The sequence below is a fragment of the Sturnus vulgaris genome, chromosome 10 (genome assembly GCF_052056855.1).
Source record: "Sturnus vulgaris isolate bStuVul1 chromosome 10, bStuVul1.hap1, whole genome shotgun sequence".
NCBI lineage: Eukaryota > Metazoa > Chordata > Aves > Passeriformes > Sturnidae > Sturnus > Sturnus vulgaris.
In genome coordinates this window covers 17,577,945-17,596,408 of record NC_142252.1, presented here as the reverse complement: position 1 = coordinate 17,596,408, position 18,464 = coordinate 17,577,945, and the positions used below count along the sequence as shown (strand labels likewise).

General features: G+C 43.2%; 1 protein-coding gene across 1 annotated transcript; it reads right to left on the bottom strand.

Moving 5' to 3' along the window:
- Positions 1-1,707: 1,707 nt before the first annotated feature.
- LAMP3 (lysosome associated membrane protein 3) lies at positions 1,708-18,462 on the bottom strand. Its single transcript, XM_014871556.2, has 6 exons — positions 17,299-18,462; positions 13,291-13,982; positions 12,042-12,164; positions 9,199-9,256; positions 8,505-8,672; positions 1,708-5,217 (listed from the first exon to the last, which is right to left on the bottom strand). The coding sequence occupies exons 1-6, from the start codon at positions 17,342-17,344 to the stop codon at positions 5,078-5,080; spliced, it is 1,227 nt and encodes a 408-aa protein (XP_014727042.2). The 5' UTR covers positions 17,345-18,462; the 3' UTR covers positions 1,708-5,077.
- Positions 18,463-18,464: the final 2 nt, after the last annotated feature.

Genomic DNA, 18,464 nt, shown 5'->3' with positions numbered 1-18,464 from the left:
TTAGCAATAGAACTAATGGAAGTGGCAAACTCATTTATATTGCAAATCTGTTCTGGGTGGAGGCATTCTGCCAGCAGGGCTTTTAGGGCTTGAAAAGTCAAGCAGGATCACCAGACTGTACACGCAGATGTTTGATAGTGCAGTGTAATAAAGCTTAAATGCAGAAATAAAAATTTCCTCAGTGACACCAGTAATATGTTTGATGTGCACATCCATATTCAGAAGCACCCAGGTGAACCTGCTGATGTAGTGGATAGCTTGGGTTGGCAACATTTTGTTCTAATTTTATTGTGGAAGCTGGTCATATTTTGAAAGCTGCTGTGATAAATAATTTGAGTAGTTTGCTCGTAACAATATTTTCCATGAGCAGGTTGTGAAAAATGTAATTCAAAATATGAATTCATTTTCCTTCACCTGATGACAAAAAGGTCATTCCATGGCAAAATCAGGTTAAACATTGGCTGGACTTATGGTTCATAGTCTCCAAACATTTTTGTGATATAGGAAAGCCTCAGTAAAACTGAGGTTCAAAACCAAGATCTGTGTCTCTAATAAACACAGATATCTTGACTCAGATTGAACACCTTCCTTTTTCCCAACAGCCATTTATTTTGTTTCTGCATGTTGGAAATGCAAGCTTCTGTGGAAAAAAAAGCTAAGTAAGAAACTGAATCAGTTTATAATTAATAAAGTACTTGGGATCTACCAATTCCATAGGCAATAAGACTCACAGAAAAAGAGAAATGTATGTTTTGTGACATTTTGTGGCAAGCTGGGAAAGCCCAGATGCTGATGAAAGCCCAGCAGTGTTACGTTGCTGTGGCAGATAAACTTCAGAGCCACATTCCCCTGCCTTGTTGACATGCAATGGCCACAGCCCTGGACGTGAGGAAAAAAGTGTAGTGTCCAAGTCTTGTCACTGTAGTCACAAAGGGTTAACTCCATAGAAGTCTTTCCCTTCTCACACTTGTTATTTTGCTCAAACTGATGCTTAAAAACTACACCTTTTTTTCTTCTGAATATTCTAATACAAAGGTTTCTTCAATAAATTCCAAACCTTTGTGCCTCTGGGACAGTCCAGGGTGTGACTCATAGATGGGGACTTTTTGCCTTTAATAAAATAGTTGACTATTCCTCCATCTGCCAGTAAACCTAGTCAAGAAAGAATTTGGAAACCCCAGTAGCCTTAGAGGGCCTGCTTCACACACACAAGTGTGTATTTGCCAGCCCAGCTTCTCAAACATGAACAAGTAAAGAATCTTGCCCACCAAATAGGTGCAAACCTGGCACCAAATTTAACATTATACCAGGCCAAACAGGTGCCAAAGGGCAGAGCAAACTGCCCCTGCTCTCCAGGCAGCTCTGCTTTTCTTCTGAAGGACAAATCAAGAGGCTTGCCATTTTCATCTTATGACATTAAATTACCCATCATGTAGGGATGTGCACTGACACCAGAAATGAAGCATAATTCTGGTATTTTATCCCTGAGGGAAGTTACAGCCTCACTTCTGCCCTCACTGGCACTTCTCCAACAGCCAAGTTCCTCAGTCAGCTGCTGGCATCAGAGAGATTTTTTCCTCCCCCATGTTTACCACGTCTCCTGCTTTCCTGCAGTCCATCTAACAACCTTTGCTTCACGAAGAACTCAACACGTGAGACTCACTCAGCCATTTCAGAGATAAAATCATTACACAGCAATGCACACTCTAATGATTAAATACAGCCTTTATTAAGGAAACACCAATAATAGAAAAATAAAGAGTATATCTCTTACTTCTCATAGCAAGTTATTTTTAGCAGTCATATATTATAGCAAGCTAGAAGTGATCAGCCAAGCCATGTTCAGATACTCAAGATGCCAATCTAATCTCCCTTCCTCTTTCAACAGAATTAACAGCTGTTTCTTAATTTGTGCTTGTCCATCAGATAACAAAAAGGACTGAAAGAAATTAAACCTTACTTTTTAAACTCCTAAGTGACTTGTCTGAGTGTGACATCACCGTGCTTCTGGGATGCCCACATTCTGTCTTGGGTATGCAGGGACACAGGGGATGGTCTGGCACGGGAGCTGCAGCAGAGCACCAGGGAGCCACAGCTGGGAGAAAGGCTGCACTTCAAGGCTGGGATCTCCTGATGCAGTAAGGATTTCTCCAATGGATACTCTACTGCTATAAAGCACTAACTCCACTGGATTAATTTTGCTACATGTTGGCAGCATTTCCTGGGACCATCCAATTGTTTCATTGGTTTGCACCACTTCGCTTGTGCCAGTTAGAGTAAGCCCAGAGTATCATTCATGTACAAATGGCAGAATGCAGCTTCATAAAAATAGCAAACAAAAAATAGCAAGAAAAAGCACAAGAACAAATCAGGCAAATCTGAATCCAAACATTGTTCGATACCAACAGGTTGATTCACTGTAGAAAGAAGAATAACTATGGGGAAAAACAATATTCGTGCATCACTAGTAAAAATGCCAGGTGTCAGACTATTAACCACAAAATTAGCAGTCATTAGTAACTCTTTTCAGTCCTCATGCTGATATCAGACTTTTAAAAAAGACTGAGTATTAACATAAAGCAATTTTCAGAACAGAACAAGCAAATGCTATATCCATGTCAGTAGAAATAACATAGATCACACAATCCAGCAATCCAAAGAACATGTGAAATGGAACTCAGCTTTGACCAGGGAAAGATGTCTATTGATCCCTGGACAGAACAGCTTAGGGCCAGACCACATGCTGAGCTTTTTTTGGCAGTTTTTGTTGTTAAAGTGTCCACACATAGCGGACTGGGACAATGACATTGCTACTGCAGGCACAGGCTCATTTCCAAATGGAAGCTCTTCATCCATTTACCTTTCCTCATAGGCATCTCATTTTTTAAAAAAAGATGAATGTTTTAATTGAGTAAAAAAGTTTGCTTTCTAAACAACAGATTCATAATATTAAGTAACCCTGAGAATTAGAGGGATCTTATTAGGCCAAAACAGTCCACTGGCTGCTTGTCTGCTAAGGATAGAAGGAGGAAGGGAAAATGAGCTTGATAAAGCTCACTAAGCATTATGAACAGTGCTGGAGCCCTTTGCAAAAGAATAATTGAAATACTTACATTCCAATTTGAGTATTCAACTGAATACAGTCCAAATCACAGTGTCTGTATTCAAGGCTTGAGAGTCTGGTATTCTATTTCTTGTGCTATTTTACCTTATAAATGTATTCAGCTGTTCCCGTGCTCACAGCTGGTTCTGATATTTCTCCAAGTGTAAAGTGCTTCAAAATTGTCTTTATCCTTCTTATTTATTGGTTCATTCAGTCTCAAAGGGAACATTTCTAGAGAATGTTAATTACTTCCACAGCTACGTATTATACTGATTATAGAGCAATATGGCCATGCTTCCTGCTTCACACAGACCAACATGTCTAATTAATTAATGGAATGGAAGAATTTATTTTCTTTCTTCATTTAAGTAAGTAAACTTGCAATGGTGAAATACTAGTAAAATATCAAAACTATTTTAAAAATACCTAAGGGAATATCTGACAAGACATAACCATCAATTTTATTCAGTGAAAATCCAGTGAGGTTCCACCACCATTAATAACTGTGCAGGATTCAGGCCATTATTCATCAAAATTAAATTTGCTCCCAGCATTTCCATTTTGTTTAGATACAGATTAAACTGTCAAGGCATTTTTGCATATGACTTCAGTCTTTCTTTTGTTTAATGAGTGCCATTCCACAGTCCTTTTCCAAGCTAAATTTTTATTAGCAAAATTTAATCCATTAGCCTACCTCCTTGGAGGAAGTGTGCTTTTATTGACTATTATTTTCTCTTTTGCAAATGTGTTTGTACATAATTTCTTATCATCTTGATGTAATTTGCTTCAGTGAGCAGATTGTGTGGCATATGTACATGTGTATGTGTGTGTATGTGCACATTTCTGCACATGTAAATCTTTTGTGACAAGGAGCTTTTCCTTGTTACAATAAAGAACACAAGTTGGACTTAAATTTCAAAAGCAATTACTATTCTCATGCCTTCATCATTGGTTTAACAGGAAATAGACCATAGAGTGTATCAGTGTGCTTTAAAGCAACTCCAAATGATTTCCATATGAAAATCCAGCTGCTCAGCTGTGAGCACACTGGGGAGCACTTACTTTTGAGCAGAGTTTGTCCAAGGCCTGTGCAAGCTTTTATTTCCCACAGAAGCTTTGACCATACAGCATCAGTGGATTTCCATTTCTCATGGACCTCGTGCAGGTGCCCCAGTGGTGGTCACTGAATCCCAGGCATTTCCAGTGAGTGTGGCATCTTCCCGGATTAAGAGACCACCCTGTTGCCTCAGTAGAGGACATTTCCTGGGCTCAGTGTGGTCACTGTGACAGGCTCATGTCTGAACAGCACAGGGGGCATTCCTGAGCTCTCACAAGACCAGGAACATATTAAGCTCCAGGGTAAGAGTCACAATTACCACTGTATCTTTGTAAAGGGCTTAGTGGGAGAACCCCAGGCACTTAGGAAATGTAGCTGTGTTGTAGGACTGGTGAGAACTTAGTTGTGAGTGGAGTCACACTGACACTTCCCCTGAGATTTCGGTACACACCGTGTTCTTAAAAAAGCTTTCAGTGAGCTCTCACTTAGCAGGGTTGTCTGTAGCTGTGGGCCTCTGGTTTATTCACCTGAAAGTCCAAGTTACATCTTTTGATAAATCTAAACACCATCATTAACAAACATGATGGATTTTCTGGGGAATAGTGATACTGCTTGCTTTAAACTATTTTTAGGAATCTGGCTTAGGTGATCTGAATGACCTCCTTTGTTGATAACAGAGAGAATTTAGGCTCCTCATTTTGGACTACATCTAAATCAGATGCTAAGAAAGCCTAAGGTAGGTGTGAGTTCTCTCCTCCCCACCTTAAAGAAACTCCTTCCTTAACAGTCATTAGCTGTAAACACATGGTGTCATCTCACTTCAAAATATGGCTTCAGGGCAGGGAAATTGCCAGGCAGAAGCAAAAACTCCTGTGACTTCCCTGCTTGCTGCACACATTTGGAAGCACAAGGGCACCTCAGATGCGTTCATATCCTCTATGTGGCTTCCTCCTGGAGATCAGGAAGGTGGCAAACACAATGACAAACAATCCCAGGATACTCAGGCACACTGCAATGGGAGCTACTTTGCCATTTCTGTCAGGAAAACATTCTTCTTCTGAAAGGAAAAGGAGATCAGAGAATGTTATAGCAGAACACCATACTCCTATACTGTACATCTATATTCCAGAAAAGTTGGCAAATACAAACCAGAGGTGCTCAAGACCTTGCTTTCTTCTGTTTTTTCTTTCTTTTTCCTGAGCTATACTTACTACATTTTTTTATCTATGCTGAGCCTCATCTCAAGAAAACCATCCTTGCCTCTTCTGCAGTAGCTCTTTGCTTCCCTAGAGAGTGGCTCTTCTCCCTCATATCTGCAGGAATTGCTTCACCACTCAGCACACACACAGCAAGGGCTTTCTTCCCAAAAGCAGATGGGGAGCATCACAATACAAAGTGCCAGTCTGAAAATAAAGAGCAAGACATTCTGCAGGGTCAAAAACTGCTCCTGTGTGATATCTGATTGCTTCTTCCCAGTGAAGGGGATCAGGCCAGAGACAGTCCAGCACATCGATAGTGCAGTAGGGATCCTTGTTAAGTCAGTGTTTTCTAGAAAAATCAAATTCTAATTGTTCTCTCTGTTTAATTCAGAATATTTGTGGATAATGGTGGCTAACTCAGGACATTCAGAGATTAGGAAGACAGAAGCCTTGGACATAGTCCAGGGAGTTGCTTTAGCAGTACCTTTGCAATTTAGTTGTATGTATGAGGATATCAGCCATAAATCATATCTTTGAAGGACCATCCAAAGATCCCACTCCAAACATACCTCTTAGCTACAGAGAGGACAAATCCTGGCTTCCTCAGCCAGTTCCTACCCAAATGAATATTCAAAGCATCCTCTGATTAAACAGAAACTTAGTACTTTAGAGTGAACTTCTAGACTGAGGTAAATTGGTGGCTTTCCTGTGGAGAGACTGCACCATGTGAGTCACTGATAGAAATGGAAAATTTACCCAGTAACAATGGTAGGGTCAGCCTCCAATTCAAAATACAATGTAGTCCTGGAAGTGGAGGCAGTGTCTGGGAATGACCACTAATGCATTATCTCAGAACTGGATCAGACCTAAATCTTCCATCAGATCTACAGGAATGGTCCTTCCTAGGGCTCCAGGGAAAGACAGACCTTTGTCATGCTGCTGTGAGTGGCACCTGCATAGCAAACTGTTCTCTGAGCAGAGCAGCGTGGTCAGCTAACCCCCAGAGTACATCCCAGCTCAGCAGAAAATCCAGTTTATAGCCAGGATACAAGGGAGATCCAACACCCCATGTCCCTCTCACTCCCTGTGACTGTTCCAAGGCAGGTCTCGACAGCACTCTGAGATAAAAACCTGGACTGTTATTCCATGACTGTGCTGGCACAGGTTGTCACTTGGCTTGGGCTTTTCCCCCATGGGAATTTTACACTGTCTGTGGGCAATGATCCCAGGGAACATGTGGGATCCATGACGTCATGTCACAGCTCCAAAGCCTCCACATGGCTCTTCCCAAAGCCTGATCCTCTTCTGCTCTAATCCAGATGGTGATGCAATGCCACAAAGCCAATGGCATGAGCATTCTATTAGAGGCTGCCTTTTAAAAGCTCTGTCTGGTTAATGTAACCTGCTGTTAAATAAGCAGAAAGGTATTTGCATCTAATTGCTGTAAAAGCCAGAGATGTTTGAATTGGCCATTTTGCTTTGATGAAACATTGGGAATGAAGGAATGAACTCCATGAACTCTAGGAATTGTTTCTGATACACTGAAGTACAGAAGGCCCTTTTACAGATTTCCAGACTAAAACAGATCAAGTTATTGATATAATACTGCTGTAATCTGTACAACATTGTAAGGAACTTGAAACCAGTGACCATAAATGTTTTCTTTTTCTTCCTCATTTAAAGATAAGCAAATCAGAAACAACAGAAGTGAAACTATCAGTCTTGAGACACTTGAGCGGAGGAGGCTGATGATGTGTTTAGTCATTCCTTCAGTGGGGATTTTCTTTCAGAATCTGCACGCACAACCAATACACAACAGTTTCATGACTGTTATAGCCACAGGGGAATTATTTCAGAGGTGGGAGCTGCTTTCTCAGCTCTTTGAGCAGGAGCAAAACTAATTTAAATTTGTATATGGTATTGACTAGCAGAGATTAGTTTGACTTAAGAGGGAGAGAGGGAGGGAGAAACAGAGAGCATCTTTCTCAGCTGAGTCTCTCCTAGAGGTGAGGCCATATCTAATCCCATAACTAAGATCATTCATTGTACACATTTGAATGGGAATGCGGGGACCAGATGGATCCCATGAGTTCTTCCAGCTCAGTGTTATCCCAGGAAAATACTTCATGAGAATGAGAGCATAGATGGGATTCTCAGTGTAAAGAAGGGCCTTATCTTTAAAAAGCCCCAAACGTTGTTTCTCATTATATTCCTTTTAGAATGGAAAAGGTAGCAAAAATGGTGACCTAACAGAAGAAGAATTGGTCAAACAGACAAACTGAGTCAAAAGACAGATCTAAAGTAAAAATAAGAACACAGGAGCAATATTTTGTAAGCACCCAGAAAGACAAGTGGCAGAAGAGACAATGTTTTATGCTGCATCTGAAGGGCTGGAGAGGTGGTCAGCCCCTCCATGCACCTGAGTTCTGGTATGGAAATGCCCTGAGAGGAAGCCACAGAAATGAGAAGATGGACAACTTGAAAGAAACCACAAGGTCCCACTGAGTCCCCCTCTCTGGTCTTTGTCTTTTACTGAGATACCTGATTGCCTCTTTGTGGCACTTTTCCAAGAAAAGACAAACTGAAGAGATGAGCATCATATTTAATTCAGAAGCTGGGAGTGGGCCAGTTGTGCTCCTCCTCAGGAGGAGCACATTTCATCATGTCTAGACACAGCTGCTCTAAAAATATCATCTTGCATTCACAAATATCCCTTATTAGCTGGCAGTTTTGCTGCTAAAGCTGTGGGAAGATGTAAGTATCGGGAGCCTTTAAAAATAGCTAAAATCTTGTTATATTGAGAATAGTGACCTGGAAATGAACTTTGCACACTGGGGTTTGGTCAGTGCACTGGTGGTGAACACATCTCTTGCTTGTTCAAGGAGAAAATGGATGAAGAAGAAAATTGTGGCTGCAAAGTTGAACGTTTTCAATGAGAAGGTGAAACAGAAGGTACTGAATGCAGAGGGGAAAGATATTTTTCTGTCCTCCATAGGTATTAGCACTGTGCTGGAAATGACTCAGAAAAGGCTGAAAAAACAGCAGTGAGATGTATATGGGTACAATTTAGCAGATCACATCCATCAGGCCACCAGAACGCTGACATGTAGATCTGGGAAGGGTGGAAAAGTATCATTCTACTCACCTTTTCCAAACTGGTTACCCACAATGTCAAATGCCTGCAGCTGCATATCAACAAAGAGGATTTGGAAGTTCCTCTCCAAGGTGAAGGTTTGCCTGCTGGCACACTTAAAGGAATTCCCCAGCTTTGTTGTGAACAGCTTCTCATTCAAGTCTGCATAGTAAAACATACCTGGACACCAGAGAGAGACAGATGAGAATCCACACTGACTCCATTGGAACCAATATCTTTCTGAGGTAAAATGGTCCCAGAGCTTTCTCCATAAGCTATCACTTATTCTTCTTACATGTTTAAATGAAACATGTTTAGTGCTTTAACTATCAATGGACAACTCAGTTGAGCTTAGGTCTGAAAAAGTGGCTAAAATTTCAGATGCTTCTTCAAATCACAGTTTAACAATTGATTCTGCAAGAGGGGGTAAGAATTCTCACAGGAGCAGGCAAGATTTGAAGTACTCTCTGTTCTGAAAGAGTGGGGCAGGGAAAGCTTTTGAAATCAAAAAGAAAATGTGATAGTAGTGACGTAACTGCAGCCAGGTCCCTTCTTTTCCATTTTTATACCATAAGATTTAGGTGAATGACACATTGAAAGCTTGATAAAACACATATTTGCAAAATCCAGTGTTTTAAAGATCTGAAAACTTATCCCATACCCAGAACAGTTTGATATGAAATTAAGACAGGGTAAAATCACTGACCTTCGGTAGATAACTGCATTCTGCTCTCAATTTTAGTGACAGAGTAACTTGGAGCTTGCTGCAAAAGAAGATGTATCTTTATTCATAATACATACATATATTTGCAGGGGAAAGAAACACAGCTTACCTCTGCAAAATGGTCATAAAGAATTTCCCAAAGAAACACTTCGTAAAGCATCAGCTTTGAGACCCAAGAATCAACTCTCTTGGATGTACTTTTCTTTTCCCAATCTCAGCTGCATCACCACTTCAGTTCAGTTCAGTGAAATGGGACCATGCTGGTGTCATTTTACTCAAACTGCTCAAGCTGGGCACTCATGGGATACTTGTGATAACCAAAAGTAGGAAGACTGCTGACATGGCAAGCCGCTGGTACTACAGCAAGGAACAAAACTTCCTGCCGAGTGTCCTGGTGGCGTGAGCCCTGAAACCCTGGTGCAACCTGGACGCTGCCCTCCCCTGGAGTGTCACAGGGTGAGAGCCAGCCCTGGGAACGTCCCCCTGGTAGCAGTGTTGGAGTAAAATGTGATACCTCATGCAGCAGCCCTTCTACCCAATTTAATTCCTGCTGTGAGCACACAGGGACTGGTGAGTGCAGCTGGTGGATAAATGACAGTAGACATTAATGTCTCCTGTGCTGCCAGTTAAAAACTGGTAGGATGGAGAGGGAAAACTGAAGAAAGAAATACACCAGAGAAAAATTTTTCAGCATTATTCCAACTGAGAGACGTAATTATGTGGAACATGGCCATTTTTGGGTGGCAGTGCTTTTTTCTGTTTGGCCGCAGTTAAAAACTTTTCTTGGGGAAAACACCTGCTCCTACTTCACATCTTGTGGGTTGGTTACACAACTTCCTTTTTTCAAGCCCTTTGCAGAGGCCGTGGGAGTGGTGAGCACTGAAGCAGCCCCTCTCCTCTACCACTCCAGCCCCGGGGCCTGAGCCAGCTCCTCTCCCACCAGGAATAGCCACAAGTGCCACTGCTGGAGCCTCCTGCTTCAAAGCACCCAGAGAGGCTGTGGGGACCAAACACAAAAAGCCAGCAGCAAACTGTTTTCTTATTAACTTGAGTTTCAAAGCAGTCCAAGCTGAGCCCTGCTATGCTCTTGAGGCTTATCTTTAAGTGGAGGGTGCATTGTCTAATGCTGTGCCAAAAACCACCTTTTTCAGGGCAAGACAGGTCAAGCACCTCCTAAAGGTTCACATCACTCTCCTTAGCACTGCTGCAGCCTGGGGCTTTTGTGGGTGCTTGAATCCCCAGCCTTTCTCCAAGGATTCTTGTTACACCAAGAATGCTCCTCTTGTTGCAGGAAACACACATTTAAAGCAAACACTCAGAGTCTGAATGGATCCTTTGTTTTGAAAGAGCTCCTTCATTTTTCACCTTACTTTTCCTCTGTAGCTCTTAGAAAACTTTTTGCCATAAACTAAAATAAAGATGACTGCTAATCGAAACATTTTCTCTGCTCAAGAATAAATAACACATGTGGGATATAATTTGCTGTTCCCTCTTGGACTTTCTATGAAAATGACTGATTAACCAGTTGTAGTTTTTTTAATTGTCTCAAATTTGAGCTTGGAACCAGGTTGCAAGACTGACACTTTAGCTTGATTAACTGAAGGACACAGATCAGCAGTGATGGCCAGATGCAGCTCTCAGCTGCTGTGGAACTCCAGGGCATGGTCTTGATGTTCATTACACCTGCCAGAGTTTGATGGGATCCAACCCATGCTATGTTCCTGCCCATTCCTCCCTGCCCATTAATGACTTTATACACAGTGTTAGTTCTGTTTTACCTCTGCTGGCATCATCACCCAGCCCCTTCAGCTTTTAGATAAATTGTGCTGCCTCTCAAAATGTGGAAATGCCCAAGTTAGCAAGAGGATGGCTGCACTCAGGGATTTTCTCCTGCTTATAAAAGCTGCAGGACTCTTGGTAGCTTGTTTTACAGTCACACTTACATGTGATGTGGCCCCAGTGGGGAACATGGAATTAACAGATATAGAGTCAAAAACAAAGCTCAGTTTCCCACTGTGTAAGCAAGATCTCTCATTTTGGCCAAGTTTCTGTGTGTGTTTATAGGTCTTCCTGGTGTGGTGCATTTTAAGACCACTTATCAACAATTTTGTTGTTGCAGTTCATTAGTTTGGAATTTTCCACTCAGAAATTAGATGAAATTAGACTCCTTCAGCTGTGGATGTGTCATGACTCCTGGGCACTTAAAATTGCACAGGCTGTCCTTTGAATTTGACAACCCCAGCTGGCTTTTGGGGGAAGCAAATGGCTGAGAGCAACTTGACAGTGTGAGTCAGAGCTCTCAGCACACATTGTTCCTGCACAGGGACTCCAGTCCCAAGCCCTTTCCCTCTGCACCACTCCAATACAAATAGCAGACCTGACCTTCCCTCCTATGAGACTTTTACCTATGTAAAAAAGAGTCAGATTTTGCTTGGTTATTCCTAGACTTGGTGTTGCTTGATGGACAGCTTTAACCCTGCTGTCTGGCACTTTCTGTCAGAGGATGGCAGAGTACTGTGCTTACCCTTCACTTTCAAATTGAAAGTTCAAACAGACCTGATTTAACACTGAAGTCAGTTGTACTGCAAGCACAATGTTGCACCAGGCAGCCTCCAGAGGTATTTTCCAACCTGAATTAAATAAACCATAGTTCTGTGGTTCTACTTCTTTGGGAAGAACAGGAGTAACCATGCCTTATACACAGATGGAAAACAAGCACAGAGATAGAAAAAAAGCCTTTTCCCACTGCTCAAGCCTGATCAAAGGCAGCCTAAGTTCTTGCTTCCCAAGCCTAAACACTCCTTCCCTTTAAATGCAGCAATTACCTTTACAAAGGTGATGTCTACAAATCCTCCACTAAAAGTTAAGTTCAGCTGAGACTGCACCATCCCACAGCTTCCAGATATCTTTGTTGCATTGGGGTTGACAGTCATATATTCCATCTGCTCCTGTAGAGAGAAGAGACATTGCAGGGCTGCTGATGAAGAGGAGGGGTGAACTTAAAAACAAACATGCAGAGATTTAATAACTTTTAAACATGCAGAGATTCGCCCTTTTTTTTTCCCCCCCAAAAGGCTCTGTGTGGTGAATGAACCAGCCAGTGGTGGTGGCAGCTGAACTGCTGCCTGCCAGGGTCATTCCCCACTCACAAGCCAGCACTGGTCTGACACATCACTGAGCTGTTCCAGTGCATTAAGCTGGCAGAAAATATTTGGTTTCTGTTCATTCAGTGAACTGATATTATTCAGGCAGGGTCAGGTGAGTATGAATGGTAATTTATAAAGAGGGAGCACCTTATGATTATAAACATCTCACCGTGGTCTGGTGAGGGTGGGAATCCTGCTCCCTGCCTGGCTTCTGCCAGGACAAGGGATGAAAATTCCCTTTACCAACATTAAACAGTAATCCAGGGTCAGAAATATTCAGACATCAAATATGAATGCTTTTGTAATGTAATTGTAACAGGGATGGCTCGAGCATAAGAACTCCAGAGCCTGAGGATGTAGCTCCGTGTGTTGTATTAATGGAGGCTACAAAACCTTAAGCCTGAGGAACACAATTGCCATTTCAGGTTGTATGACATCTTTTGCTGAATCATTCTCAGTGGATCACTTCTAGGAGAGACAACCAGCTCTTCAGGAGTTTCCCTGATCCTAAAATGCCCATGCATCAGCATCAGGACAATCCACCTCAAAATCCAGGTCTGTGAAGAGGAAATTGCTTGCTTTTGTTGCAACTCACAAGGTCAAGCTCTTACCTGAAGTCAGTTCAGATTTTAGCCAATCTCCCATTCTGGGAAGCACAAATAACCCTGCAGGCTGATCTCTTGCCCCAGCATTGCTCCCACACAAATATCACTGAAGTAAGAAAGCACTTTTACACCCTCTTGGCATCATCATCACACAGGCCAAAGTACAGCAGCTGGGATGCTGTGGCACATGAGGGGCCTTAGACTGGCAGCAAACCACTTATTTTGATCATAGAAGCTAATTCTGAAAATGGTTTGCAAAGAGGAAGAATAAATTCCAGCTAACGAATGAAGTCACTACAAAGCTCAGCTCCCTGAGCTCTCACCCGTTCCGTATTTCGAGCCATCAGCTGCAGACCCATGACAGCTTTGACGCAGGTCCTGTTCCCATCAGAAACGGTGTAGGTGCCAGTGGGGATGCCAGAGGGCTGTGGGGTGGGAGGGGGTCTCACTGTGCTGGCAGGGGACGTGGGGGCTGTGTGTGTCCCGGTGTGGGTGGCTGTGCTGTTGGCCGTGGCTGTTGTTTGTGTCCGTGAGTGCGTGCTGCTGGCTGCAGAGGCAGTGCTGCTGCCCGGGGTAGTCGCTGTCTCGTTCTTCAGGGACGTGTTGGTGGCCACTGGTGGAGCTCCCGTGGTCACACCTGGTCCCCTGGTAGAGGACACAGAGGGGGTGGTTGTGTTCCTCTCTGCTGCTCTACCCGAGGGCATTGCTGGAGCCGTGGCTGTGCTGGGGCTGTCTGTGCCTGTCGTGGATTCCGTGCCTGCTCCTGCCTGGGCTGCCGTGGGCTGGCCTGGAGCTGAGGCTGCCTGGAGCTGCTCTGTTGTCTGCTCAGTTGTTCTGTGGCTCATGGGTATCGTTTGAACAGGACCTGTGCTGTTAAAAGGAACTGTGGTGCTTTGACGGGGTGAAGATTGATAAAGGGAAAGTGGCTGAGCAGAAGTAGCCGTTTGGTGGAAGGATGTGGTTTCTGAAGACAGTTCGACCCCCAGGGCCACTTCAGGAAAACAGGAGGAAAATGCTGCAAAGAAACTAAAGTCAGTAGTCTAGAAACCTTTATGTTTACATTAACATACCTGCACTGGTTTGTTATCAAATGGGTGATACAATTTCACTCTTCATTTGGCTCCAGTCATGATAGAAGAGTGAAAGCAGACACCCTGTAGGACTATCCACAGCTAGGCACCACTCCCCCAAGTTTCAGACCTCTGCATATTCCCGTTCCAGTGGAGAACACTGGCTCCCAGCTCTCCACACACTGGGGAACCAGACCTCACACAATCCCCAGGCAGCACAAGAATTCCCCGCAGGGAATTCCCGTAGTTCAGCAGGATTTGCTGGAAGCAAATTGTCGAGGTCTAAGGAAGATGAAGTGGGTGTAGCAGCCAAAGGGGTTGTTGGTTTTTACCAACGAAGTGTAGGGAAAGGGGATGTGTCTGTGTGTGTGAAGGAAGTGAGGCAGTGCAATGGTCTTACAGTGATTCACAACATCTGGGAAACCAGTCTGGGAGCAGGGAAAATCCAGGTATTTATTTATGGTTTTGTTGTAGCCATGTCAGCTTGAACCCTGGAGTTTTTCCTCCTGGAAGAACCCAAAGAAGGACGATCTCTCTTAGTAATGGGCTTTCAGAAAGGAGGAAAAAAACCAGGGTGCAGCACCCAGGAGCATTTTGGACCACATCAGAAAATAATTACAGCACCAAAATTATGCTTCCACCTAAAAACATTTACAGAAACATGTCCCTTGCAGAAGTGGGAAAAAAAAATCTGTCTCCTAAATATAAATACAGAAGTGAACAAAAAGTGGGAAAGTACATTGTAGAATATTTGAATGTCACAACTCTTCTGCTTCAGTCTTTGTGAGTATGCAACAAGACTCAAGGTCAAGTTAAAGAAATAAATCACTGATGTATGTGAATTATTTTATGTCCATAAAGATATAGGTGTTGTTAAATGCTTTACTGCCTAAATTAGTGGGAGGACAGAGATAAATTCACCAGTTTGGAGACAGAAGGGACCCAAAAGTCCGAGATAGTTCATATTCCCAGCAGTACAACTCCACAGAGAATGCCTCAACATGTCTGTGTTCACTGTGCACTGGTTCTTTCAAAGAAATTTCTCATGAATCAGTGTCAAAGTTGATGGCAGGCAGGCTGCTGAGATTAGGATTTTAGGACAGCTTAATGCCAGAGGCATATTTAGAGTGAAAACGGCTAAAATCTCACAAGATCTTCCATGCATTTATTTATTTATTGTCACTCATCATGAACAGATATCTTCAATAATAGCTAAATTCACAAAATCTAGCCCTTTTTTGATACATATAATCTAATCTGACTCCAACATAAGAATAATAAAACTTACTGAGTTTTGGATCAAATTTAAGATAAAAAAAATCAAAGAAACAAGAGCAGATGCACAGATCTGAACCCTTACCACAATTTTCCCTTGAAAATGGCTATGCTGGAGAAGAGCAGAAATATAGATGTAAATACTCCATACTCCTAAAATTGCCTGGGTTTCACTCTGAGCTGTACGGAACACACCTGACTGCCACTTTAGGTGTTACCATCAAAGTACAACTTGAGACAGTCGAAAAACCTCCACAAATATTGTGATTTTTCTCAAAATGAACCTAAAAATGCGTAATTCATATGATACTTTAGTTCATTTTCTGTCTTTCCCCTATGCTTTACCCCAGCTGGTGCAGGGCTGTTAATCAGATGACTGATGTCCTTCTGTGGGGCCAGGGGAAAGCCAGAGCAGTTGCCATGCACCAGTTATGGGTAGCTGCATCTGAGTGTATCAGCATGATAAAAACAAGAAAGAAGAAGTTGCAATTTTCACTCTTTCTTCCCTTCTAAGACTGTGAAACAACCCATATTTAAATTTATACAAGTCCTAAATTGTCTGTAGGTCTTAGTTTTCAGTTCACAGATTAGTTTTGATTATTGACCAGGTAACACACATGTAGAAAGAAATATTATTGAAGTGACATCAGAATGCCACCCATAGCTTTTAAATAAAACTCCTCAAAAGGTCATTTCAACCCAATTATTTTTCATTATTCACCCAGACAGGGTCACCTGAGGGGTAAAGCCAGAAATGTCTTTGGAATGACCCATGGCTCTTGCTCACTGGGTGACTACCAGAGAGGTGTTAAAGTGCCATGGCTTGCCTGTGCCATTTCTCAGCCTGTACTGGGGTGTGTGATAGAAACTCTTACTGAGGATTTTTTTCCTTTTTCATCTAACCACACTCATCTGTTCAGCCAGTGGGTTTTCTCTGCACTAATTATGATTCATTTCCTGTCTGCATAGAAAGACTTGACTTTGTGACATTAATAAAACATCATTAAAGAAAATATCAAAAATGGGTTAAGAACAGAGGAAACAAGTTCTTTCTGGTCAAAAGTGATTGCTGACCACTGAATTATTATTGTTGCTTCTCAATCTGATCTTGCTCTCTCTTTCATTTGTATGTTTTGAGGATACTTCAGCAGACTTTGTGTATGAAGCAGGCATGGGAAAGCACAGATATAGAGCAGGAACAGCTCGTGGTCAAGACCCTGGGCACTTTATCTGCTCATGGACTGGGAGGGGAACAGGGATTGTTCTTTGTGTGATCCCCATGTGCCAATGGCAAAATACACCCAACAGTGAGCTCAAACGCTTGGCCATTCCACAGATTAAATCACATTTTGTCTCTCTTCATCAGGCAAATTTGGTACTGCTGCAGGTGTTGAGCAGTGACTCAAAGCACTGGGAGATTTCCCTCATATGTATGGCTCCCCATATTTTCACAGAGCAGCATTAAAGATCAAATGGTGACTCTTGTGGGGTTTGTCATTGAGAGAAGCCCCAGCCCGTCTGTTCCAAGCCCTTGCCTCACTCCTGTTTTCCTGATCCTGCTCTGCATCTTGCAGTGCAGATAAATTAATGACTCGAGCAACACATCCTTAGTTGTTTTTTTTTTTTTCCTGCTTGTCTCACTCAGGATTTTCAGTTAGCTATGCAGGTGTAAAAATTATTTTTAATTAAGAAAAAAAAAGCCAAAAAAGTCTGCTTCTAACATGGCTTTGAACTGACTCCTTCACACAGAGTTTATGCCACCACAGAGTTCAAGGGAAACGACAGAGGAAAACATCAAAGTGTATACCAGCTGCAATTAACAGCAGTTGTGGTTATTTCTTAGCAGTAGGACTTTACTGAAAGCACCCTTAGTGTTAGCAACAAAACTGTCCGAAGTTTTGAGTCTGTTGGGTGCTGTCCTGACTGCAAGGAAACAAAACTAGCATAATGTCGCTTTTTTCGGGTAGAAATGATGCTGTTACTCACCACAGGCGAGGGTCAGCGAGATGAGCTGCCCCGCGCTCCTCCCCATGGCCAGCACGCTGCGGTGTCGGAGCTGCTGCTTCTCCCCGGGGAGCGAGGAAACCGAGCTTTCCTGCGGGCTGAAAAGTTTCTCTTGATGCAGGGAGTGCTCAGTCACATGGCTGGGAAGGAGGTGGAGGGAGAGGAGGAGACCGATGCCTCTCGTCTGTAAACTCACGCAGAAGGGAATAAATGATGGTTAGGAAAGAAAGTGAGAAGAGAAATGACTGCTGGGCTGACTGGGAGGAGACCTGGGGCTCTGCAAGGCAGGGAGAGCTTCGTGCATCTCCCTCCCCCTCTTATAACCTGTGCAAAGTGCCCCAGCAGAGGGTTACAGCCTGTAAATCAGTGCCTCCCCTGTGTTCTTTAGAAAATACATTTAAATGCATTTAAGACCAAACTCCATCTTTTATGTTAAGGCACAGAAGGGAGAGGTGTGACCATCTCCGCAGAGCAGGTGCTGACAGTAGGACAGGGCTGATCAGAGCCCCAGCTGGGGACCATTCTTTGCTGCTCCCAGCCCAAGGTGGATGGGCTGGGGTCACATCAGGGGCTCCTGCTCAGCTCCCCGGGCCGGGGCAGGAGCTGCGCGGGCAGTGCCGGCTGCGGGTCGGGATGTGCGCAGAGAGCATCGCTCACTCCTGCCCCGGGAATTCCCTGCCCTGGGCATTCCCCAGGGGCTGCTTGGGGCAGGGAACAAAGCAACCCACACGCTGGCATCTGGCGTCCTCCTAATTCTTCTTTTCCTCATACCAATACTCACTGCAGGAACATGGTGACACCAAGAACTTGAAAAGTCAGATGAGGTGAAGTTTGCCCGCAGAAATCTGGATACTGCTGAAATCTGCTCCAGTTTATCCTGCTGTGTTTCTACATTCTCATTTTTACCTGCTTGCCTTTCTACATGATCCACAGCTTGTATTTGGGTCAATTAGCACTCCCTAATGAACACTGGTAGCCAAAGGCATGCAGATATCTCAGGAGTAACTATTACAAAGTCGTCTATGACTTCATCTGAGCTGTCTGTGTGAACATTTGCACTCTTCTAAGAGTCTTAGTAATTCAGAACATGACTAAGGGAGATGGGTAAAGGAAAAAAATCCCTACTCTGCCTTTTGGCATGTGTGTTG

Bases quoted from the DNA above. Each gene is read 5' to 3' on its own strand.
- LAMP3 (XM_014871556.2), bottom strand. From the start codon at position 17,344: ATGGGGAGGAGCGCGGGGCAGCTCATCTCGCTGACCCTCGCCTGTG. The intron at 12,165-13,290 runs GTGAGAGCTCAG...TTCTCTCTACAG, and splicing joins TGGCTCGAAATACGGAACGG to GAGCAGATGGAATATATGAC. The intron at 5,218-8,504 runs GTGAGTAGAATG...TTTTCCTTTCAG, and splicing joins GGGTAACCAGTTTGGAAAAG to AAGAAGAATGTTTTCCTGAC.